This window comes from Daktulosphaira vitifoliae, unplaced genomic scaffold, assembly GCF_025091365.1.
Source record: "Daktulosphaira vitifoliae isolate Bord-2020 unplaced genomic scaffold, ASM2509136v1 Scaffold_5, whole genome shotgun sequence".
Classification (NCBI taxonomy): domain Eukaryota; kingdom Metazoa; phylum Arthropoda; class Insecta; order Hemiptera; family Phylloxeridae; genus Daktulosphaira; species Daktulosphaira vitifoliae.
In genome coordinates this window covers 18680926-18708311 of record NW_026099576.1, presented here as the reverse complement: position 1 = coordinate 18708311, position 27386 = coordinate 18680926, and the positions used below count along the sequence as shown (strand labels likewise).

Genomic DNA, 27386 nt, shown 5'->3' with positions numbered 1-27386 from the left:
ATAAAACATGAGTAATATCTATCATAGTAATTAAATTTAGTATACAAATTAATATTTGATTATTTTAGTATTTTAAATAAAAAATTATTATAGCAACTAAATTTATTATGATTTTGGTATGCAATAATTTAATATTGTAATTTTTACGGATAAATTATAAAAAGTTATAATTATATATAGGAGGATGTTCAGTGAGTAAAAAAACAGGTCAATTGGTACAATGAGAAGAATGGTAGCCCGTTTCCTTACTTACGAACACTATACAGGGTGTTCAGTAAATCAGGAAACGGGTTTCTATTGTTCTCATTGTTACAAACAATGAGAACAATAGAAACCCGTTTCCTGACTTAGTGAACACCCTGTATAGTGTTCGTAAGTAAGGAAACGGGCTACCATTCTTCTCATTGTACCAATNTGCAAACGTAAATTAAAATTGTATGTCGAGATTTAAAAAAAAAAACAAATTAATTTCCTTAATTAGATTAATCTGATCTTCCCTAGTCAATTACACTGGAAAATAATTAACAATTTTTATATGAATTCTATTACCGCAGATTCCAAACCTTCAGATTTTTAAAACCTCGGAGTATTTCTGGAACACATTTAAAAGTTAAGTTGAAAAGGTTAACTTTTCATGCATTAGTTATTATTTTGAATATTTTTCAATGGGCAAGTAAAGAGTCAAATTTTCATATAAAAATAAAAATAAAAAAATGTTTTGTATCACACATTCTTAAAAAATTTATGACAGGTTCAAGTAAATAATGTTTTAAAATTATTGAAATTTATTGATTTTGAAAATCAAATTTTTAGGAGGGAATTAACTTATTTACGAAATTTCATCACTTAAACAAAATTTGTGTACTTAAGATGTGTCGTTGAAAATATCAGTCCAGTGGACCTGAGAAAAGTAGTAACAGAATGAATAATAATAATAAAAAAATAAGTACATCATGGAAAAACTAATACCTTTCTAGATTTGCATCGATTTTAAAAATTATTTTCTTTTAATGTATAATAAAATATTTTTTTAAATATAATTAAAAGACTCACTGTAGCAATCAGTCAGATCCAACATTTTCAGAAAATATTAATTTATTAGTTTCAATAAATAATATAAATTTTCCCAGTAATTCAATACAAAATAAGATATTATATTATTATTATTTATAGAGATATTTAATTAAGAAAAAAATTTTTTTCTATTACTATTAAAAAAAATGTTTTAATATGTTGCTGCTCCTAAAAAATCTCTACATAAAAATAATTAAAATTGTTCTTGATCTTCAATCAATCAAACATACAACTAAATTCCTCAATTTTTCAGTTTAAAAATATTATTAAATATTAAAATTATAACTACATAATTATGTAATATCAAATCAAACTAACAACCATGAATAGTATCACAACGTTAAGAAGCGTAAAATAAAAACTTAATAAGAATAAGCTGGCCTCTTAAAATTTAATCCTATTTTTTAGCTTTAGATAACTAGAATAAATAAAATTGGATACCTAGCCTACCTCAAATAAAAGTTATTCAATTTTACGATTTCTAATTAACAATAGTTTTAAAGATAAATTTTAAACTGAATCCTTGACGGCCAACTGTACAGTAACATCTTCCTATATTTAAATTAACACTAAACTAAATTCCAACCATTATAAAACCTATAAATATTAACGAAACTTTATAAATATAACGAAATTTAAAAATACTAACTTTCGTTACTAACATAAATTTTTCCATAAATATGTTAGAGAATGAATAATTAATAATTAAATTTTAGAAAAATAAAATTAGAAAGAATATGTTTTACTGAAACAAATTCATAAATGGAATTCTTAATATTATTTTTATGATTGTTATCACATCGTTTTTTTTTTTAACAATAAATGTGCTGTACTTACTTTATAACTAATTTTATATAAAAATTTTAATCTTTCTATGTTCAATAATAATTTACACAGTTACTAAGAAAAATTAGTAGACAGTAAAAACAAAAACTAAAATAATTCATTTTTAGGAGTAACAATGGGTTTTTACTATAGACCTGTAAACAAATAGGTCAATAATTAATAGGTCAATGGTTTTTACTATTTGTTTGGTTAATATAATACGGTTAATCTACAAACTATTACCACAGATTTAACCATAAACCAATTTAATAAATTATTTTGTGCTTAAGCTAAACTGATAACTGGGAACGATAAGTAAACTGAAGGTAAATGACGCGTTTTTTTACTGTTTCTTTTTACTTGTTACAGTAGAAATAATTCTGTCACCATTATACCATTATACCAAAATACATTTTTTCTTGGTTCATGACCGCCCCGTGGATTTGGAGGGGATGTACACACCCTTCCATTTCACAAAATTTAATTGTTTTAGTCGGTATTTGAGGATGCTACCAAAAAATCATTAATAAAAAGGTCGTACAATTAAAAGAATATATTAAATCGAAAAAATTGATTTTTACCCCACACCCCGACATCATATATTTTACTTCGGGACGGACCTGTTTCCCCAACAAAAAAATAAATCTACTTAATATTTTTACATAGTGTTGAGCGACTAAGGAAAAAAGTCAATTGTTATAAACAATGAGAACAATAACAATCCAATTCCTTAATTACTGAACTCTATATTAACCCAAAATTATGAATTTAATTTACCTGACTATGTTTTACGTACATCCAATTTTAAGTTCTAAGTTTGTAGGACAAGTCTGACTGATTCATTAATTAAGTTTAGGTTAGATACTTTTATGTAAAAAAAAAAGCAATTGTAGTTTTTAACCATTAACTTGTAAGAAAACATTTTTAAAATATATTCCGAAAGTCCTTTTTATGAAATGTTGCAGTATTACAATATTTCATAATTGTTTAATGATGGAATAAATATGGTATAGGCGCAAATAGAATAAAAAATTTTGGGGTAATAAATTCATTTTCCCTTTACCCTAATTATTTATTTATAACATTGTAGAATATTATGTTTATTGTTTATATTGTTATGTTTATATTATAAATTTATTTTAGGATGGAATACAAATTAATTTTGTACTTCAAAAATTTTTCTTCTAATTACCTTTCTCTAGAGAAGCTTCTTCTAACGCCAGTCTAAACTCCTTAACGTCCCTAGTAATATCCAATGTTTAAAGTGAGAAAAACTAGGAAGGAAGACTATAGTTTCTAAAAAATTGTTCGCGAGCCACACTGAATTGTTTCACCTCAAAGGCCAAAAAGGATATTGATCATAATAAGCAAATATACTCACTTAGAAAAAAAAATGATCTTAATAAAGGAATAGAGTAGTACCTACCTATAATTTTTGTTATTTAATTAAAAATCAATTCGAAATTAATATTATATAAAACATCACTATGTCAGCATCAAAGTTTTAATTTATTATAAAATAAATGCAAAACAGTCTTTTTAAATTTTAAATATTATACTAACCCAACCTATCAAGTTGAGAAAAAAAATAAAAAGTAGCCCATTTATTAATCTATATTTATCATTTCATATTTATATCAAAATATGGAATTTATAAAGTATTCAACAACCTAATAATATATCAACAATCGTAGTAGGTTCTATTAATATAACAAATGTTTATATAACCTCAAATTTTTATTTCTATCACTTTATAATCCTTAATATAATAAGTCTTTTAATTCCATGTATAACTATAAATTAATTACATGTTTTTTAAGCTTACATTAAAAAATTAATTAGTTAAATTTTAGAATAATTCAAAAACAAACTAATAGCAATAATTACGTCATGGTCGAACTGCTCCAAGTAATTATATTGCCATATCATAAAATTCTTATCAATTTTATAATTTAAGTTGTTCTACCATAATTATTTTTTTAACAATTTTGAAATGTTGAGTATATGAATAATATTTTTATATTAATGCTTTCCACTCTTTAGTGCTCAAAATTAAACTTTCCCCCTGTATTTTGGGAATCGACTTGAAGGAGACGCTATAATGAACTACAAATAAAAAGGGGGACTCTGTCCCTCCAAATTTTAACCACTGGTAGTAACTGTATAAGTTGACAAAACTAATTGTATTGTAATAAAATAAAAATTTAAAGAAATAATTTATAATTATCCCTCATCCCTAGTTGAGCAAATCCAAGTAATTTTTAAAACTCAAAAGGTAGGTAAATTAGGAAGCTTAAGTATTCTGTTACCTAAAAAAAAATTACTATACTCGACCTCAGACACAGGCAATCCGCAAAACATATTTTTACGGAACTCGTAATGGTATCAACATGTAAGATTTATATCATTAATATTATTTATGATCGTTACGATTTAATTATTATAGACATCGAGTTTATCCCGCTTCTCGATTTCATATAATGTAGCAAAGAAAACAATAATAAGTTCTTATTATTAAATGGTTATCGAATAATTCGATAACTATTTGATATTCCCTATCACATTCGTATAAAACTAATTTTTAAATATTATACGTAAAAATATAAAAAAAACTTATGACAGTTTTATGTATAAAAATCCAGCAAAATAGAATCGCGGGCGGCATATTGGGGACGTGGCTTAGTTGGGTCGAGTATAGATTTAATCTGACTGTAATTAAAATCACTATCATAAGAAACTCTTTGATTCAAATCTGTAGTATTTAATTCTATAAAATTGGTGGATAATTACAAAAGCTACACGATCTTCTATTTCCTTAATTGTATCGAGATTAGTTATTATTAGATTCAAAAATATAATATATTATTTCTAATTATATATTATATAATTTTTATAATTAATTATTTTCAAATTATTATTGATTTTTATTTTTAACATGTTCAAAGTAATAATTTTTAACCTACTTTTTTCTTCCTTTAAAGTGAAAGTTTATAATAATAAAAAAAAAATGAATTTATTACCATAACTTTTAGCTCAACTTATAGGTTTGAAATTGACATCTTTAAATAGAAAAAACCAGCACTGGGGGGTCGCGGCACAGTGGTGACGTGACATATTTGGATCAAGTATAATGATATCTGACAGTGATTAAAATCACTATCATAAAAAACGCTTCGATTCAAATCTTTAGATAGTGTTTAATTTTAAAAAATTGGTGGATTATTCCAAAAGCTACATAATCTGCTAGTTCCTTATTAATATCCTGATGCAGATAAAGTATGTCAAATGAAAAAGGGATTATTAAAAAATTTTATTTCCCATAAAAAAATTGTGTTGATCCATACACTTTTCAATAAGTTATATCATTATAAAGTTAAAAATGTAAAAAATAAAATCGAGAATTTTCACACAAAAATAGCATTCGGTAGCCATTTTCACCGTGAAGACAAAATAAAGTCCGAAATTTTTTTTTACCATAATAAAGTATATTACATTAACTTTAATTTAAGATATATATAAAAGTGTCAGACTTTCCGGAACACTTTCAAAAGTTAAGTTGAAAAAGTTAATTTTTTGTGAAAAAGTTGTCATTTTAAATACCCCCTTATGAGCAGGTTAAGGGTTAAACTTATGAAAAAAATATACCAAATGAAAGGTAATGATATTATTCATCTATATAAAAAAGAATTATATTGATATGTTCATTTTTGAAAAAGTTATGGCAGTTTTAAGTAAAATAAATTGAAAAAAATTTGAAAATTAGCGATATTTAAATTTGTAATTTTTTTGAAGGTTTCCCCCATTTACTGGGAACGAGGGAAATTTTTTCAATTTTTAAGGGTAATGTCTTCGACTAGATACGATTTGTGATCTTTTGACGTATCATTGAAAGAAATCGGTTCGGTGAGAGCTGAGAAAAAGTGGTAACAGACACAAAAAAAAAAACACATCTTAGTAAAACCAATACCTTCTCAGCTTCGCATCGAAGCTAAAATTGACAAAGGAAAATTCAACTTCTATTTCCTTAATTATACCCAGATTAGTAATTCTTTTAATTATATATTATATAATTTTTAAAATTAATTGTTTTCAAATTATTATTGACTTTGATTTTTAATATGTTAAAAGTAAAAATTTTGAACATGCTTTTTATTGTCCTTTAAAGTGAAAGTTTTATTAAAAAAAAAATGAATTTATTACAATAACAAGTACTCAATTTGCAAGTTGGAAATTGACATTATTAAATAGATAAAAATTAAATTGTTAAGATTAATATGCTGTCAGCAAATTTTATAATTATTATTTACAGTATATTTATCAGAAAAGTTAGATTTTTTTACATTTTTATCGTAATAGATCACTTAAATAATAATCATAGTAATCATTTCTACAATGGAAATATTCAGAATTTAATTAATTTTAATGGTTATATATCTAAAAAAACCAATAAAAAGATAGTTATTCAATTTAGCTTATTATAAAAATTATAATTATAAAAAAATAGGGCAGTGTATTGCCCTTATAAGATATTTTTAAATAAAATAAAATACAAAACCCAGGATTTTAACATAAATAGCATATTTTTGAATACTGTAGCCATTTACGCATAGAAGATAGGTTGTCGAGACAAATTTTTTTTTTTCATTTTATAGTACATAAAATAAGCTCTAATTTGATATATGTTTAAAGGACGCAGTATTTCAGGAACATTTTCAAAAATTAAGTTGAAAAAGTTAGTTTTTGTAAAAAAGTTACTATTTTGAATCCCCCCTGTGAGCAGAATAAGTGTTAGATTTTCAAAAAAAATGATATCAAATGAAAGGAAAATTTCTAAGGCTTTAGTATAAAAAAAAATTATGTTGATTTGTTTATTTTTGAAAAAGTTATAGAAGTTTTAAGAAAAAAAGTGAAAAAAAAGACAAAATTTACCGATTTTTAAATTTGTAATTTTTTTGGAGGTTTCCCCCATTTACGGGGAACGAGGGAAATTTTTTCAATTTATAAGGGTAATATCTTCAACTATATACGATTTGTGATCTNATTTTCAATTTTTAAGGGTAATATCTTCAACTATATACGATTTGTGATCTTTTGACGTATTGTTGAAAGAAATCGGCCCAGTGAGAGCTGAGAAAAAGTGGTAACAGACACAAAAAAAAACACATCATAGTAAAATTAATACCTTCTCAGCTTCGCATCGAAGCTAAAAAATGAAATAGTTAAGATCAATATGCAGTCACCAAATTTTATAATTACTATTTACAGTAAATTTATTAGAAAAGCTCTATTTTTTTGCATTTTTATCGTCATACATCACTTAAATATAAATTATAGTAATCATTTATAATTAACATTTGGTGTTTAAAAATATTCTACAATTGATATGCAGAACTGAATTAATTTTAATGATTTACTTTAACTAAAAAAAAAACCAATAAAAAAAAAGTTATTAAAAAGATCTACTCAATTGGGCGTATTATAAAATTTGATTATAATTGTAAAAATCCATTGTTAAATTCAAGAGAAATTAAATATAAATTTTTTTTTTAGATTTATGATTTATATAGCAACATGTTACAAAAAAATTTGGAATATTATAGATTAGTAGTTGCACACACAAATAGAGTTAAAAAATTAATTATTTACAAAGTAAAATTATTTACTTTTTTAGTTGAATACTTTTATCATATCAAATCTAATTCGACAATAAATACTTTGAAAACATTATAAATGATTTTAATTGTCTGTATGGAGAACATTGTATAAGTAACTGTTTAATTGATAAATTAGAATTTTCTAACTAAAAAAAATGCAAAATATTAGTACACACAGTCGGATCCGAACCTCGTACCCTCAGCGTGACAGACACAAGTGTAACCTCGTACTAATCGTCAATTTCGTTGGATTGAGAAAATTAGCATTTTAAGCTAATTTAAATTTAAAAATTACTTTTTCGATTTTAAAAAAGTAAAAATATTTTAATAAGTTTAATTTCTTATGTCATATGAACTTAATTAGCCACAGGCGGATTTGAACTTAATTCTATATAAATTAAGTTATATAATATTCATGAAAGTCAATGTATTCCCCTTGTAAAATATTTTAAAATAAAATAAAATACAAAACCTAGAATTTTAACACAAAAATAGCACGTTTTTGAATACGGTTGCCACTTTTCACCAAGAATAAAATCTATATTACAATTATTTTTTTCATAGTTAAGTATATAATATAAGCTTTAATTTAAGATTAAGCAAAAGTGTTAATATTTCTGGAACATTTTCAAAAATCAAATTGAAAAAGCTTATTTTGTGTGCAAAAATTGCTTTTTTGAATCCCCCCGTGCCCAGGTTTAGAATCAGATTTTCAAAAAAATGATATCAAATGAAAGGGAAACATCTAAGATTTCAATATAAATAAAAAATTATTATAATTTGATCATTTTTCAAAAAGATATGGCAGTTTTCAGTATTAAAATATTTCATGTTAAACAGTGATTTTTACATAAACATTACATTTTCGTTAAATTCGACGGCCATTTTTCCATAAAGAAAAGGTGATGGGACAATTTTTTTTTTTAGAACTTGTAGTATTTATTGTAAGCTTTAATTTAACACATGTTTAAAGGACGCAGTATTTTCGGAACAATTTCAAAAGTTAAGTTGAAAAAACTAGTATTTGTAAAAGAATTGCTATTTTAAATCCCCCTCTGTGAGCAGGTTAAGTGTTAGATCTTCAAAAAAAATTATATCAAATGAAATAGAAATATCTAAGGTTTTAGTATAAAAAAAAATTATGTTGATTTGTTGATTTTTGAAAAAGTTATGGAAGTTTTAAGAAAAAAAAGGTGAAAAAATGACAAAATTTGTCGATTTTTAAATTTGTAATTTTTTTGGATATTTCCCCCATTTGCGGGGAACGAGGGAAAATTTTTCAAGTGTAATGTCTTCAACTAGATACAAATTGTGATCTTTTAACATATTGTTCATCAAAATCGGTACAGCGAGAGCTGAAAAAAAGTGGCAACAGACACAAAAAAAAAACACATTAAGGTAAAATTAATACCTTCTGAACTTCTCATCGAAGCTAAAAATTGTATTATATTAATAATATAATAAAATGTTTACATGCATTATTTTTTATTTTATATATATAAATACTATCATCAGAAGCTTATAAGTGTTATAAGCTCTACTAACTTTAAGCAATAAATATTGTATAAATACTATTATCAATGAATTAGTATATTTAATGCATGTCTTTAATAAAATAAGATGCAATACATCTTTTTTTATTATTATTAATTAATATTTATCATCTTTATTGAGTTATTTTTGTTAAAGAGGGATGTAAATGCTGTAATGGGGAAAGAAAATTATGCAAGATAGATTTTGCCTCAACAAAAAAAGTTCATAAAGGATATACGTAGCTTAGCGTTTAAATAACAGACTTAATTGAGAACTTTTCTACATTATTTTGTTTCCTAATCAATACTCTAAAAAAGCTCAGTTTATACTTGAGAGCTTCTAGTATCAGTATGGAACCTTAATTAACAGTTACGGTGTTTAAAAGTACATTTATAGGTTTTGTACATATTCAAAAATGTTATAATTTTAAAATAATATATTGTATTCTTATATACACAATGTGTCATCTGTACAAAAAATATATATTTTATACAGATGATACATATATAAGCTTATACAAAGTAATATAGTAAACCCTCGAATTTTAATTATATTTTATTTTATATTAATAAATTAGTCATTATATTAGTAAATATATTTTGTATAGATTACACAGGGGTTCAAAAATTAAGGAAAAGTGTTCTCATTGTTCGTAGCAATTGACTTGTTTTTCTTAACTTAATGAACGTGTAGTATATCAATACTACAGATGGACAGCGAGCAGGCAAAATGTGCTGTGTATAAACAGGGGCGATATCATAGAGAGAGGATGTAAAACCCTTTAAACGTTTTTCACAGAAATACACTTTTAACTATAAATTCTAAAAAAATTGTATATTCGATGCTAAGTTAATAGGTTTTTTAACCTATGACTTTTATTAAAATTTTTTAATCAAATCTTTGACAAAGTTACATCAACATGACATCCTGTTCAATCCATAAAAAATTAACCACGTAAGTATTAAAATCCCAAATACCATAAATCAAGTGAATTTGCTAAGTGGTAGCTGGAAAGTGGTATACATATCCAAAATATTAAAATAGGGGTAGGATCATTTGACATGCATAATTTCAAAACTAATAATGTGCGAATTTAAATAAGCGAGCTTGTTTATAATGCGTTATATTCAGAAAATTTTGTTGGGTTTAATTAAATACAGTTAAAATTATGTATGTGAAGTTTTATATTTATTTTTAAATATTAAATATGTCAAAAAAAGCCTGTTATGCTGTGTTGTAAAAAATACTTTTAAAAAGTATTTAAGTATTTACTCATATAATTTCCAAAAAAAAAAATTAAATTACTACCCAAATACTATTAATAATTAAATATTTGAAATAATCTTCAAATACAAAAAAAAATAATTATTGAAATTTGAAGTTATTTTTTTTTAATAAAAAATTTGCTGGTTGCACTTTAAAAACATTATTTATTCAAAATGTTTAACAGACATATTACTCCTTATTTGAATTATTGTATAATTGTAGCACCACCAACACTAAAAACTCTCTCAATTGATGCACTGCTTGGTAGAGGAGTGTTGTATTTAATGAAAAATTGAAAACAAAGTACAGAATTTTTAGCAAAATTATACTACTTATATTTTTCCGAGTATCCAATTATCTTACTTTTTTAATTATGGGTATATATCCAAAAATTCTAATGTTTTTGCTGTAAATGTACCAAAGAATCTGTCAATTTCATCACTAACTGTTGACTTTTTCTCATAGATATTTTGTGTCCTGGTAAAGAAGCTAGATAAATCATCATGAATTTGGTCATAACCTGTAGAATCATTTTCCCTAATATTTTAGTGAAACTCATAACAGGCATTTTTTAAATACTCGGTGGCCATTTGTTTTTTTATTTCATTTTTAATCCAGGCTGTTTTAAATTGTAGGTAGCAGACAGCAGCAGTAATTCAAAATTTGTTTATCAAAGTATCAGAAAACCTTGTTTCTATACCTAAAAGAAGAGAGTAACATTTAAATATTAATATCAACAAAGTTTGTTTTTATTAAACTACTCAGTGTACAAAAACATAAATATTCAGAATTAAACAATGTATATATAATGAATTAAAATATATAGGAACATGAGATACTTATCAATATTATAGAACAAAATTAGCTAAAATAATAATAATTAAATGTGTAAAATAGTAAATGTACTTGGCTGATAAAGTATATTTATGTATTATTACTTACTACATAAACAACAAATATTGTTTTGAGATAAATTTTCTTAAAATTATATTGCTTTATAGTTATTGTTATTACATATAATTTACTAAAGCATTTAGTATACCAAACCTTGCATATAATTAAGAATTGTGTGATCATGTGTCGTTTATCCATATTTATAAATTAACTCTTCAATAGTAGATGACATTACTAGAATATAAGTTAGTATCATCTTGTAATAAATCTAGGCTTATTGAAATTGGTCCCATTATTTTTTGACATTGATTTAAAAATACAATGTCACATCTATTAAATCTAAATATATATAAAGACGATAAAATATCAATAAATTATTTATTTTATTTTAGTATTAATCTAATAATAGCCTATTTATCCATAATTATTGTAAATTTTAGTTCATTATTTTTAATTAATTTATTAAGCAACACCATTGCATCATACAATAAATTCCAAAGTCTCATTGGGTATTGTTAAATAAATGCCCAGATTTTGTTTGATTAAATTAGCTGACTTGGTCGAGAGCTCTTGTTTATTCGAACAAAGTGATTCTGGACTGATTTTTAAAAGCAGCATTAGACAATCTATAATATTATTTCATTTTGAGCTTTGATGTAAGGATGAAAAAATATTAATTTTATCATGATTTGCATTTATTTTTTTATTTTTGAAAATAACTCTAAAAAGTTGTACAATATTGATTCTATATCGAATAATTAAGAAGTTTTTTCAATTATTTAATTTATTAAAAAAAAAAACTAAATTCAAGATTAAAATTTCAGCTACACAAACATCAATTACAGAATATTAAAGAGTACTATTAACCCTTAAGAAGTGAATTTATATAAAATAAATATTGTTTTATTACTGATATCAAGTAGAATGAAAATTACCCAAGTAACGTAGCAAAAATAGGACGTAAACATTAAATATGTAATATTAGATTTTGTCATAATTGTGACTAAAATCTAATCAAGCCAATTAATAAAGCAATATAAATATAGACCCTATCTCAAATGTAAGTCGAATGATTGTCCTGTCAAAGCATGCTGCTAGCAAGCATTGAATATTTTTTCCTGGACTTATTGAACTTTTGATACACAACACATATAAAAAATTATTTTTTTTAATTTTACATATAATAAAAATTATATAACATGTATATTGCTCAATATATTGAAATCTCAAAATATAATTTTTTATAAGTACCATTTGAAGATATATATATCATAATATTATTTTAATATTTAATTTAAACATAATTATCAAAAAGTATAAAAAAACGAATAAATGTGTTTATAAAAATTACAAAAATACATCAGCCAATAGATAATTGTCTTAGACCTATTCAAAATATAAACAAAAGATATGTGGTTTCATTTTTTCTTTTGGTTTTTTGGTTTAGTTGGTTTCTTTTCAGATAGTGGTTGCTGGACCTTAATGTTTAATAATGAAGGCATTTCATTTTTAGGTGAGTATATAGGTTTTTGTTTAATATTAATCATTTTTGGTTGATCTGATACGTGATGGTTATTTTGTATACTATTACTATTTTGTTGAGAACGATTAATAATATTATTGTACACCTGTTTAGCATAGTTTTCAATGTCTTTTTGTGTTTGTAAATTTTGTAAGTGAACTGATGGCCCAGGATTGACCTGAAAATTAGAACAAGATGGACTTGAAGTGGAACTTAAAAACTTATCCAACTTATACTTCATTTCTTCTTCTCTAACCTTTTTCTGAATATCATTTATTTTATTTTTTGCTTCATTACTTTTAGAAGGATTTTTTATCATATTATTATTTTTGTAAGTTTTTAGAAATGATTGAGATTTGTTATTTGCTTTAGAATTGTTATTTTCTGCATATTTGGATTTATTATTTTTCTTACTAGTTCTTTTACCATAAGAAATATCACTTCTTTTATCCATCATATTATTTTCTTTCTGGTATGACATACTAGAACAAACCATTGACATGTTTTTCAAATTGGAACACATATTAGGATCTGCATTTTTTCTAATTAGTTGAAATGTGTTTAAAATTTTTACTAGAACATTGGCATAATAAGAAACATCTGCACTTGTTGTGCTACAAGATGATATTGCTAGGCTTATTTCATTAATAATAAGTTCTGCCAAGTTGAATTTTTTGCTTCCTTTGATAAATAAGGAATAATGGTCCTAAAAAAATTATTAAAATTCATTAGTAGAGAATTTTCAAGTAAAATAGTTTGTTAGTTCATATAAATATTGAAATATATAGGGAAAATAAAAATTATCATGTTATGAATTATAAGATAATAGAATATTAAATAATATTTCCTATAAAAATCTACTTGACAAATCCTATACTCATTTTCAATTTTAAAAACTATAGTTTATTATTATTATTATAGGATTAATTTTATAGAAAAAGTATACAATGTAATAAAATTACAAAATAACATCACATGATAGAAATGGGATGGAATATTTTTAAATAAATAGGTAAATAGTACATTAAAAGTTAAAATTCATTTTAGAAGAAAAAACATGAAATGCAAGTTTATTTGTTAAAATATCTTTAAACACCAATTACTTTACGTAGTTCCACTAGTGAAACCGAATGAATACAATTAGAAACTGGGAAGAACTTATGAGGAGAATTTATAAATAGTTCCTAAATTAAGCAACTAATACTTATTTTATAGGACCTAAAATTTCCTAGTAGTTCAGTATTAATAAATGAATACTATAAGTAAACCTTAGATGTATTATAAAGTTTTTAGTAAAATAAGCTTATTAAAATTATTTATAAAAGGTATTAATGAAATATAAATACCTCAGATTTATATAATTCTTTGATTATATCTTCTATTTAAGGGAAATTATATAAAACTATTAAATATAACGTGTGTATAGATATTAGACCTACTCATTAGAATATCAAAATCAATATTTAAAATTTTAACATAATCAATTTTACCTTTAGAAGAGATTGATATAAATTTTAAAATGTAAAATAGTGAGGAACTTTAACCCTTCACTTTTCCTTATTACAATGATTTTATGTAAATGAGGGATCAAGATGTGCCTCTTCATAATTATGTCAGTGCCTCTCTTTGATATTTAATCAAATTTAAAAAAATGTTATGTATCAATTAGGAATTAGAAATTATTAAAATCAAAATATCACATATCAAAATAGCCCATTAAAATGTCAAGTCCTAGGTAACTATCTTATATACCTAAATTGCAATACAACTTTGTCAGTGTCATTGAAACTATAAAGTTGTGTTCCTAAATTTTTGTTTAACCCTTTTCTTATCAACCTCTCTGTAAATCAGTCTATAGTCTAGGCGCTAAACACTAATGAATAGAACTGTATTGCTAATTTATGATGACCAAAATATGAGCTATATGATGGTATTAAATTTTAAGTAACAAACTACTGATTTACATAACACTTACATCACTGTTAATATTTTAGGTGATTGATTGATAGTTGACTACAATGGTGGGCATTAACTAGTTAATTTTTTTTTTAACATTTCAACTTAACTAGTTAATTATTTTTCTAATAAAATTTTTAACTTAACTAATTTAATTTTCCGTTGAAATAACTTAGCTTTTTTCAGTAAATTAGTTAAAGTAACAGTTCAGGTAAATTCGATATTTCATAAAAAAATGTATGTGGTTTAATTTTAAAAAAATGGAAATTCACCCCCCCCCCAAATATTATATTTATATAACTAAATATAATTTTTTGGATTTTTTCAAAAATGTATATGATTTTTAACTGATTTTTTTTTAATAACTGCTTTTAAAGAAAAACAGTGCAACCAACACAAAAATTTATAAAACGAATAAAAAAATTTTTTGTTATCATTAATATTTTTTTCCTAAGTTTAAAAGGTATGATGAGTTGTATGATAGGTTATTAACAGAGGATGGCGAAAAAGAAGTCTATGGACTTGCAAAAGTAAGAAAAAAAAGGTCTAATGATTATCACTATATAAGTTGTATAAAAAGTGTTGATAATAGGGTGCTATCAAGTGATAATGTGTAAAAAGGTGGAAAAAGTATTTTGAAAAATTACTGAATGAGGAGTATCCAAAAGAGACATTAGAGGATATCACATAGAATGGAAGACTGGTAGATTTGATTAGTGAGAAAGAGATATGGGAGACTATGGCATCAATGAAAAAGAATAAAGTAGTAGAAAAATAAATTCCAGATGAAGTACCTGTAGGAGTATGGGAAATAATCTAGGATGTGATAGAAGAGATGGAAAAATTTAAATATTTAGGATCAGTTGTGCAAAATAGCAGTGGTATTGACGAGGATGTCAAACAAAGGATTAAGTGCTGGTGGTTGAAGTGAAGAGAAGCGTCTGGTGTGTTATGCGATAAGAAAATTCTAATGAGGCTGAAAAGTAAGCTCTATAAGACCAGCTATGATGTATGGTTCAGAGTTTTGGTCAGTTGACAAGGAATAGACCAGTTAATGAATATAGCAGAGATGAAAAAGCTTAGATGGATAAGTGGAATGATTAAAGAAGATAAGGAACGACCATATAAGAGGGAGTATAGGTATAGCGTGAATTGTGGATAAGATGAGAGAAAATAGACTTAGATGGTTTGATCATGTTATGATGAGAGAGGAATCGGAAGCTGTAAGAACAGTTATAGAAATGAATTTTGAAGGAAGAAAAGGTAGAGGAAGACCAAAAAAGAGAAGGAATGTTATTGAACGTGATACAGACGGCTAATGTAAACATAGATGTGGAAGATCGTTTTAAATGGAAGTTTAGGATAAGGGTGGTCAACCCCAAGTAGTTGGGATTAAGGCGAGGAAAAAAAAGAAGATTCAACTTTAAAATTTGAAGATCGATTCATAGATTTTCCTTACATCACCAACCAATAAAAAATAATTTTAAGAGATTTTAGCCAAAAAATATTTTTTAAGCAAAATAAACTTTTTTTAAACTAGTTATTTCAACTTATCTTAGCTAGTTAAATTTATAATTTGTTAACTTTTAACTGTTAATTTATCGATATTGACCATACTTAATTTGAGTTAATTATTTTCATTAACTTGCCCTTTATTGATTACTCGGTTTACCTTAAAATAATAATTATATTATAAATATTCTTTTGCCATTTTTTAGTAAAATATATTTCTCAATATTTGAGTTATTCGATATTTTCAAATACATTCTATAATCTTATTTTTAATAAGAACATTAATATTTAACTAGCTTAAATATTAGATAATTATTATTATATTTAAACTGGACGACCCCAAGTAGTTGAGATTAAGGCGAAGAAGAAGAAAATTATTATATTTAAACTAAATTGTAGGAAAACAGCAGCTGAGAAATGTCTAAGCCAAAATTTTGACTTAGGGAAACCTGAGGTTCCTGTATTTTAAAAGAAATTGAATGGTCAGTGATAATTTATCAATAATAAATCAATCACCCTATTCAAGGATTTTAAATTTAAAAATGTAGGATTTTTCTTATTTCCAATAAGAAAAATAATAAACCATATCACATCTGAGAAAAAAAATTTATATTGCTATACAAGGCACTCAGAATTAAATGGGTCAAAATGACATTTTAGAAAAAAATGATATAATTACAAAACTAAAAGATAAAATAACTACTACTCTTTTGATCACAGTATATTTTTAAAACAAAATGCTATTTATAATTAATTTTTTGAAAAGATTGCATTTTTCAAGTTTTTAATTCAATAATCACAGAATTAATTTTTTGTTACTTTCATCCCTTTAGTTCTAGATACTCTATATATTAACTATATAAAATTATTTTATACTTTCTACTAACTTTTATCAGATTATCAGGAATTTCTTTTTGTTCCATTAATATCATGAATTGTTCTACTCCCACTCTTAAATTATTGTTAAACAATATTGAATATGAAGAAATCTGAGACATTATTTTTAATTTATCTAAGTGATCATATTTCTCTAACAATTGAGTTAAATGTGGAATAGCATTCTCCCCTTTTAGATGTTTTTCAGCAATCATCTGCAATTCTTCTGACAAGTAAGAATTATTTATTTCTGCTGATGATTGTTTGTTTGATTTTTCAGATTTTTTAATCTAAAAAAAATAAAACAAAAAAATGTAATTAGGCAACTTGCATTTCTTATTCAGGAACATATTTTTCTTTACAGACAGGATTGGCATAAGGGTTTCATGACCTAGATATCAATTAAGATGCAAATGATCCCAATTATATTGAAAAGTGCCATAATTGTCATAAATATTTTTTTTGATAAACCTTTATACATAGTGATCTGTTTGTCATAAATTACTCAATGACTCGCAAAATAAATCAAAATTGAAAAAAAAATTGTTGATTTTTTTTGCTACAATACATTCCTAGATTTATAAGTTACTAATTACATGTTAGCATTATCTCTTATAACTTATGGAGATTATAACATTTTTAAATGGCAACTTACATATTTATAAAATAAAAAATGATCTATTTCTCGGGCACACACCACCTTCCCATATATAAAAATGTTAGTAACTTACAAAGTACTGGTTCAAAAGTTATAATTGATCAATCATTTTCTTAATTAGATCATTATCTATAATGCATTATAATCTAGATATGTATATTGTCATTAAAAAAAATTAAGTTGTCAGGTCAATAAGATAAAAGATATAATGCTAAAAAGTAATCAATAACTGATAAATAAATATACATTTTTCTTAATATGGAAATATTTTGTAAATAATTGAGTAAATTATGATAAACTGATCATCCTGTATTGAATTCAAAAAATTTTTTTAGTCATCCAAATAATGTATTGCCTCAATTAGTTTGGATAGTGGAGATTCTTACAATATTTTAATTTTTTAATCAAAAGCTTTATTAACTGTAAATTTCTTACAATATCTTTTGATACTTCAATAGCATTTGTAACAGCTTTAATAACAGATATATCATTTGGAGCCATCTGTAATGCTTCATTCAAGAATTCTTTACCTAATGGAATATCTCTTACCATAGTGGGAAGTGTCATCAATGTTCTTGCACATTTAACAACAATATGGGGATCTTCTGGTTTCATACTCATAATTGTTCTGAAAATATTTAAAAATTAAAAGATAGTTTTAATATATAATCAATTTTATATATTACTTGATCATGTTTACAATTATTTTATTATCTTTAAGATTTTTTTCCATTTTAATCTTTCCTCGGTCATTTTTGTTTGCATGAAAATCACTAACAATAGTATCTCTTTCTAGAAACATTCTGTGAAAATTATACTTGGTATTACAACCATCAGACAGTAAAATTGCATTTTGAATAGCATTTTTCTCTTCTTCAGATGGCCTTGATTTATTAGTATGTAAAAATTGTCTTTCTACAGTTAAAATAATAGAAAGTAAATAAAACCAATATGAACAAGTAGGATTTAAATCACAAGCTTTTTTAACATATTCATTAGCTTTCTTGAAAGATTTTGAATTTGTAGCGTATTCTAAATAAACAGCTGCTTTTATGGCATATACAGCTGCTCTCGGTTTATCAGGAATAATTCCAAACACTGAGATATCATCTAAAAACTAAAAAAATAGTTTAAGACAAACAAAAGATAATTCATTATTTCTTAAAATTTGTTTATAACTTTTATTTTTATTTTGTTGTACTTCATAAATTTAAGTTTTACATCAATTATTAATAAATCTATGCATCAAATTTCATTTTTGGTCTTTTAGGGATATATCAAAGCCTAGTAAACAATCTTATATATATGCAAAAGAAGGAATTGTAAAGTTTTTATATCCCTGAATTTAGGAAATAATTGTATATAATTAAATATAAATAAAGTGTTTATTAGGGCAGATGATAATTTTTTCTAGTAAAAATGTTATTTATTAATTCATTTACATTAAATAATCAAAGAAAATATGTAAAATTTTATTTGTAATTTGTGCTTACCCACTGAGTTTGATCAGTTGAATTTGTTGCAAATAACATATGCGCAAACGTTGACATCATTACGTGTTTCAAACCTATTTTAATAGAATGGTAAAATTCATCAGTACCATTATCTAGTTCTTCAAGCCATTTACCAATTTCAAAAATTTTAAGTTGAGCTATTTCGTGATTGCTTTTATGAAATAGTTCATAACTTATAATGAGATTACCTATAAATCTATTAAAATAGTTATTAATTAATCAATATATTTATTTTAACATTACATTTACCTCTCAAATGTAAATTTTGATGAAGAAATATCTAGATTGTATTTGCCATATTTATTTTCTATGTGTTCAATAATATGTTTTTTATTTGATTTTAAATTCCATGTGAATGGGCATTGTAAATCATTTAATTTTTTTAGTATATCACTTTGAGAATAATCATCAGAGGAACTTGGCATATTATTTTCTTCACTATTTATTTCACTGATAGAATCATTACCAATTTCACTGCAACTATCTATTGATTCATCGTTGTCATTTATAGTCATTGCTTGAGAGAGACAGACAACTTCATTGTAGGGTGAATCAATGTTTGATGTTACATGTGGCTCATTTTGAACATTCGATTTCTCTAATTCTTGTAATAATTTTTCAACACCTTCTCTAGCTATATTAACTATTTCAGAAGATATATTTTTTGAGGTATTTTTAGATTTTTTAAATAAAGAATCGAACATTGAAGAAAACATGTTTGAATAATTAAACTGTGAATGAACAGAATTGATTGACCTGAAAAATAATTTAAATAATTTAACTAATATTCACTATGGATACACCAACAATTATGATCATCAAAATTGTTTACATATTTTCAACAAACTTTAGAAGCTTAGATTATAACCAATAGACTACTAGTAATTTTGTCAATTAAAAATATATTACTGATTGTATTGTAACAATACATATTTCAAACTAGGTTTTCAGGATGATGAAAAAACAAATTTAAATTGAACATTTATTAATATAAGAGGTGATTTTACTTTTATAACATACAATGGAACTGCAAGTCTTACAAAATATATATATGTATTAAAAAATTTTCAGAAATACTTATATCATTATTGATTTCCCTGTGGATAGAGAGGATAAGAATACTTTCACGGCACCTCTGCCAATCGTAAGAGGTGACTAATGAGGTTGTGTCAGATCGATAGCCGTCATAAAAATCTTTATCAAAAAAGTATGAGGAATCCTGAACAAAACTTAGGCGGATTGTCCTATCTCAGATGTACGCGGGGACAACAGAAACTAGTTAAAACGAAGAAGGAAAAAAGAGGCCGACCCCAAGTAGTTGAGATTAAGGCAAGGAAGAAGAAGACTTATATCATAATTGATAAAAATTTCATTTTGTTAATTCTTTAGATATGCACTGTTGGAGTATAAGCAATAATAACTAAATAAGAATTACATTAATCTATCAAAATGCTTTAGATGTACTGTACAAATTTTAAAAATTTTTAATTAAAAATTGACTAATTTTCCTAATTAATTTTAATAAGTTGTTTGATTACCCGGGCTTTAATTTTAAAGGTTTAAAAGTTAAGACTATTTTATGATATATATGAATTCATACTTTAATAGTTTCTATTTTTAAGTTATATAATTACTTAAGATTGAAAGAAAACCAAGAGTACGAACCTTCGACACTGAAAAAAATATTGATAATACTACTAAATTTTAAGAAATAATATTAACCAAGTATCAGTTCCAATTGAGTTGAATTGACACTACACTTAATTGGTAAACATATGAGTTTTGTAATCAATTTTTAGAAATTATATCTAGAGTTAAGACAATATAAAATAAAAATTAATATCATAAGTGTATACAATTAAATATCAATTAATGTTAATGTCATTTATAAAAATAGGAATATTTCTCTGATTATCAAAAACACTTATGACATCTACGTCATTGATAAAACTAGAATTTAAATTGTATGTCACTCTTTGCATAGGTTCGAAAATTATTAAATCACATTTAGTAACCTTGAACGTTGGATTACCGTTAATGATAGCAACGATATATTGATTTTTTATATCGATTAAAGGCTTTCGATATGTAGTAAACAATTAAAATTATTTTGGGAATAACATTCACAGTAAAAAAAACTTCGTCATCAAAAAAACAAAACATTTACAGCTTGGAATAAATTATTTAACATTTAAAAAATATTACTTTAATCTTAATTATATATTGTAGTAAAATAGGCAATACATTTAATATACAAAGTATTTATATTCGATTTATAAAAAAATATTGAAGGCGTTAAAACCAGGGTTGTTACGTTTTAAATAATGCTTGTTTAAAACACCAAAAATGTCAAATATTACATTGGCCTTACGGGACGTTTTAAATTTTTAAATTTATAATTTATGTTTTATACATATTTTTTAATAAACTTGGTTAAAACTGAATATATAAGTATGCATTTTTTTTTGTTTTTTTCTTTTTTGAGTTGTATGTAAAATATTATGTAAAAAAAACCTATCACAGTGGGTCGCGGCACAGTGGTGACGTGCATAATTGGGTGAAGTATAGATTTAAACTGACAGTGATTAAAATCACTCTCATTAGAAACGCTTCCATGCAAATCTGTAGATAGTGTTTAATTCTAAGAAATTGGTGAATAATTACAAAAGCAAAATGAACTCCTATTTGCTTATTTATTACATGAATTTATTGAAATTAAAGTTAAATTAAAACAGGTAATGTCTTCAACTAGATACGATTTGTGATCTTTTGACGTATTGTTGAAAGAAATCGGCCAAGGAGAGCTGAGAAAAAGTGGTAACAGACACAAAAAAAAAAACACATCATAGTAAAATTAATACCTTCTCAGCTTCGCATCGAAGCTAGAAAATGAAATAGTTAAGATCAATATGCAGTCACCAAATTTTATAATTACTATTTACAGTAAATTTATTAGAAAAGCTCTATTTTTTTGCATTTTTATCGTCATACATCCCTTAAATATAAATTATAGTAATCATTTATAATTAACATTTGGTGTTTAAAAATATTCTACAATTGATATGCAGAACTGAATTAATTTTAATGATTTACTTTAACTAAAAAAAAACCAATAAAAAAAAAGTTGTTAAAAAGATCTACTCAATTGGGCGTATTATAAAATTTGATTATAATTGTAAAAATCCATTGTTAAATTGAAGTGAAATTGAATATAATTTTTTTTTTTATATTTATGATTTATACTGGTAGTAGCACACACAAATAATTAAAAAATTAATAAATTACAAAGTAATATTATTTACTTTTGTAGTTGAATACTCTTAGCATATCAAATCTAATTCAACAAGAAATACTTTAAAAATATTAGAAATGAAAGATTATAATTGTTTGTATGGAAAAAGCTGGTTAAGCTACTTTTTATTTGAATAAAAGATTTTTTTTTCAATTTTGAAGGGTTATATCTTCAACTATATACAAATTGTAATCATTTGACGTATCGTTGAAAAAAGTCGATCAAGTGAGCAGGCACGTAGAAATGGGTAGGCCTGGCTCCCCTTAGATTTAATGTGACCCAGGGCCGGCCCACCCAAATTTAAAATTCAATTATTTTTACGAATTATCAAAAATGTGCTAGGCCTTATATACATTGAAATTATTATTAATTTGTGATTACTATTGTGTAATACAGTTATTATTATGGCTATATTTTCATAGAAAACGTAATTTGAAAAAGATAACGTTCTAGACGTAATAATAAATGGAATAGCAGTTACTCCAAACGTGGTGTAGGTAAATTTTTTTTAACTCTGGTCCAACAAATGATAACAAACTACCAAGTATCTGCATTGGTTAGAATCTAATTGTTTACAAAATTCGATAGAGAAATACTCAATGAAAAATTGTTTGATAAATCTTATCTTTTATCTGTTTCTTTTAGCTTCGATGCGGAGCTGAAAAGGTATTGGTTTTACTATGATGTGTTTTTTTTTTTGTGTCTGTTACCACTTTTTCTCAGCTCTCACCGAACCGATTTCTTTCAATGATACGTCAAAAGATCACAAATCGTATCTAGTCAAAGAAATTATCCTTAAAAATTGAAAAATTTCCCTCGTTCCCCGTAAATGGGGGAAAACTCCAAAAAAATTACAAATTTAAAAATCGCTAATTTTCGAAATATTTTCAATTTTTATTACTTAAAATTGGCATAATTTTTTTTTATATAGATGCATGATATCATTGTCTTCCATTTGGTATATTTGTTTTATAAATCTGACCCTTTACCGCCCATAGGGGAGGATTTAAAATGACAATTTTTTCACAAAGAATTAACTTTTTCAACTTGACTTTTGAGAATGTTCCGAAAAGTTTGACACTTTTATATATATCTTAAATTAAAGCTAATGTAATGCACTTTATTATAGANCACTTTTTCAACTTGACTTTTGAAAGTGTTCCGGAAAGTCTGACACTTTTATATATATCTTAAATTAAAGCTAATGTAATGCACTTTATTATAGAAAAAAAAAATTTCGGACTTTATTTTGTCTTCACGGTGAAAATGGCTACCGAATGCTATTTTTGTGTGAAAATTCTCAATTTTATTTTTTACATTTTTAACATTATAATGCTATAACTTATTGAAAAGTGTATGGATCAACACAATTTTTTTATGAGAAATAATATTTTTTAATAATTTCTTTTTCATTCAACATACTTTATCTTTATCAGAATATTAATAAGGAACTATCAGATCATGTAGCATTTGGAATAATCCACCAATTTTTTAAAATTAAATACTATCTAAAGATTTGCATTGAAGCGTTTTTTTAATCACTGTCAGATGTCATTATACTTGATCCAACTATGCTATGTCACCACTGTGCCGCGACCCCCCTATGCTGGGTTTCTTTTATAATTTAGTAGTTACAATAGGTAATTTATTTATTATTTGCGTGCTTTAAATAATAGTAATAAAAATATGACTAAAAACAGGCAGGAATTGTTTTTAATTTTAAATAAAATAAATTTTACATTGTTTATAATTTATATTTATTTTAAAAATTATTTATAACTTGTTAAGGAAAAGATGATGATGAATGAAGTAACAACGGATGAAGTTTTACTTGGCATCGAGCCGTTTAATAAAAGAAGTGAAAAGAGAGTTGCGACACAAAAATAATATGCGAACAAATGATAAATAATAACACTAGTATTACTGTGAAATAACCGTTGACAAAAGACAATAAAAGTTAATCGAAACACGGTGGCGTTTTCTGGTTGATCCGGTGGACAGCGTATCACAGTGTCAAAGGTGTCCCGAAGAAGACTAACTCGACGTATTATTGCGGCGGGGTATACGACGCTAGGCATTTGTTGGACTTTACACCACGACGATAACGCGTGTGTGTGACGGTCCGGTTTACAGTGAAGCGGTGGCTGANACGCGTGTGTGTGACGGTCCGGTTTACAGTTAAGCGGTGGCTGGGAAGGAGCTGACACGACCGCGGGGTGTCAACGTGTGACAACGCCGTGGCCGTGTCAAACTTATTTGTTATTAGTAATTAGGTATAAATTATTTTTTCTTAATATCTTAAAAGTTGAAAATTTAAATCAGCTTATATTCACACCATTATTTTATTTATTTTTCGCAATATGAAAAATTCATCCCGATATTGAAGATGAAAGTATTTTTTTTTTTAATTATAGGTACTATCCATTTTTTATAATACTGTAATAATTAGTATACTTTATACGAAAACATTTTGTTTTTAACCAACCAATGGTAAAATTTTGAACTTGTAAAATTCATAGTATGGGATACTGTCTAAGGAGGAGTAGAGGGAGCCCCCCACAAGCTTTTCTTGGGAAATAAATTATGGAAAATGATACAAGGGCCTAAAATTGTTGGTCCAATAAACATTTTCTGGCTACGTGCTTGCAAGTAAGGGTTGGGAAAATAAATTATAGCCACAAAAAAACCACATAGTAAAATACTATTAACATAAATAAGAAATTTCTTTTCACAAGGGGAGACTACAGTGGTGGGAACCTAGATAATTATTGAAGTTATTGAATCTAAACGAGATAAAAATCAAATGATTTCAAAATTTTTTTCTAACTAAAAAAAAATGCAAAATATTATTAGCCACAGGCGGATTTAAACTTAATTCTATATAAATTAAATTATATAATATTCATGAAAGTCAGTGTATTTTCCTTGTAAAATATTTTAAAATAAAATAAAGTACAAAACTCAGAATTTTAACACAAAAATAGCATATTTTTATATACGGTAGCCATTTTCACCAAGAAGAAAATCTATATTACGATTTTTTTTTTCATAGTAAAGTATATAATATAAGATTTAATTTAAGATTAAACAAAAGTGTTAATATTTCAGGAACATTTTCAAAAATCAAAATGATAAAGCTTATCTTGTGTGCTAAAATTGCTATTTTGAATCCCTCCCTTTGGGCAAGTTAAGATTTAAATAAAAAAAAAATTAATCATCATATTGTAAAAATGTCAAGATCAGCAAATAATGCTAACATTATCTGTAGGGAGAGGACAAATTTTCAAATTTCTACGAAGAGGATAAAAATTATGAAACTGCGAGATTGACGTTTTGAGTACTCACGTCTTCGTCGAGGAGACACTAAACGTTAATTTATATATTCTTACACGCCTCAATAAATTGTGTTTGAAACAATTCTAATATTTTCGTGTGCGTAATACAACTATTATAATTAAAAAATATAATTGTTTGTTTCTGTGGTTAAGACTTTTAGTTTATATTTTATTTTATTTCACTATCATTGTATATTTTGCATGTGCGTCTGGAGTTAACCCAAGTAGCAAAATGATATTTCAAATAAAATGTATTTATTATATATAACAATATTAATTTTTTTTAAGATATGCTTTGTATATTTTAAAAATAATTTTAATAAATATTTTTTATATAATAATTAAAAAACCCAGCAACCATTTTAAAATCTAAGTAAACAATTTAAAATATCTCATAACACTAGTGTAAATTTTGACATTTTTGGTGTTTTAAACATGTTTAAAAAGTAACAACCCTGACAAAAATACGATGATAATTCAATTAGGTAGGATAGTAAAAATCACTCTTACATATATTTCCTTACCAAAGATAGTAGTAAAATAAAAACCCAGCACAGGGGGGTCGCGGCACAGTGGTGACGTGGCATAGTTGGATCAAGATCAAGTGAAAAAGTGGTCTTTTTAAATCCCCCTCTGTGGGCAGATAAAGGGTCAAATTTACAAAAAAAATATATCAAATGATAGGTAAAGACAACAAGCATCTATATAAAAAAAAATTATATTGATACGTTCATTTTTGAAAAAGTTACGGCATATTTTAGTAAAAAAAATTGAAAAAATTTCGAAAATTAGCGATTTTTAAATTTGTAATTTTTTTGGAGGTTTCCCCCATTTACGGGGAACGAGGGAATTTTTTTCAATTTTTAAGGGTAATGTCTTCGACTAGATACGATTTGTGATCTTTTGACGTATCGTTGAAAGAAATCNTTTTAAAAAAAAGTATATCCAATGAAAGATCTATATAAATACTACTTCTCATAAAAAAATTGTATTGATCCATACATCTTTCAAAAAGTTATAGCACTTTAAAGTAAAAAATGTAAAATACAAAATCGAAAATTTTCACACAAAAATAGCATTCGGTAGCCATTTTCACCATGAAGACAAGTCCAGAGGTCAAATTTTTTTTTTTNACCATGAAGATAAGATAAAGTCAGAAATTTTTTTCTTCTATAATAAAGTGCATTACATTAGCTTTAATTTAAGATATATATAAAAGTGTCAAACTTTTCGGAACATTCTCAAAAGTTAAAATGAAAAAGTTAATTCTTTGTGAAAAATTTGTCATTTTAAATCCTCCCCTATGGGCGGTAAAGGGTCAGATTTATAAAACAAATATACCAAATGAAAGGTAATGATATTATGCATCTATATAAAAAAGAATTATATTGATATGTTTATTTTTGAAAAAGTTATGGCACTTTTAAGTAAAAAAAATTGAAAAAATTTCGAAAATTAGCGATTTTTAAATTTGT

General features: G+C 25.1%; 1 protein-coding gene, 1 long non-coding RNA gene and 1 pseudogene across 5 annotated transcripts; 1 reads left to right on the top strand and 2 right to left on the bottom strand.

Moving 5' to 3' along the window:
- Positions 1-11246: 11246 nt before the first annotated feature.
- Positions 11247-12241, bottom strand: LOC126908225 (uncharacterized; annotated as a pseudogene).
- Positions 12242-12398: 157 nt separating this feature from the next.
- LOC126907616 (uncharacterized) lies at positions 12399-21298 on the bottom strand. 4 transcript variants are annotated; one of them, XM_050689021.1, is made up of 8 exons: positions 20950-21298; positions 19534-20040; positions 19264-19480; positions 18457-18887; positions 18206-18398; positions 17124-17402; positions 13025-13474; positions 12399-12946 (listed from the first exon to the last, which is right to left on the bottom strand). In XM_050689021.1, exons 2-8 carry the CDS (start codon positions 19998-20000, stop codon positions 12665-12667), a joined length of 2319 nt encoding a protein of 772 aa, XP_050544978.1. In that variant the 5' UTR covers positions 20001-20040; positions 20950-21298; the 3' UTR covers positions 12399-12664. The 4 variants fall into 4 exon arrangements, with proteins under 4 accessions (XP_050544978.1, XP_050544975.1, XP_050544974.1 ...); XM_050689018.1 differs by having other exon boundaries at positions 12399-13474; positions 20919-21296; XM_050689017.1 differs by having other exon boundaries at positions 12399-13474; positions 20950-21296.
- LOC126907664 (uncharacterized) lies at positions 20052-20636 on the top strand. The gene is made up of 3 exons (XR_007704584.1): positions 20052-20165; positions 20228-20281; positions 20356-20636. It is a non-coding gene; the product is annotated as an uncharacterized LOC126907664 (long non-coding RNA).
- Positions 21299-27386: the final 6088 nt, after the last annotated feature.

Bases quoted from the DNA above. Each gene is read 5' to 3' on its own strand.
- LOC126907616 (XM_050689018.1), bottom strand. From the start codon at position 20,000: ATGTTTTCTTCAATGTTCGATTCTTTATTTAAAAAATCTAAAAATACC. The intron at 18,888-19,263 runs GTAAGCACAAAT...CTATTTTTTTAG, and splicing joins CAACTGATCAAACTCAGTGG to TTTTTAGATGATATCTCAGT. The intron at 18,399-18,456 runs GTAATATATAAA...AAATATTTTCAG, and splicing joins ATAATTGTAAACATGATCAA to AACAATTATGAGTATGAAAC.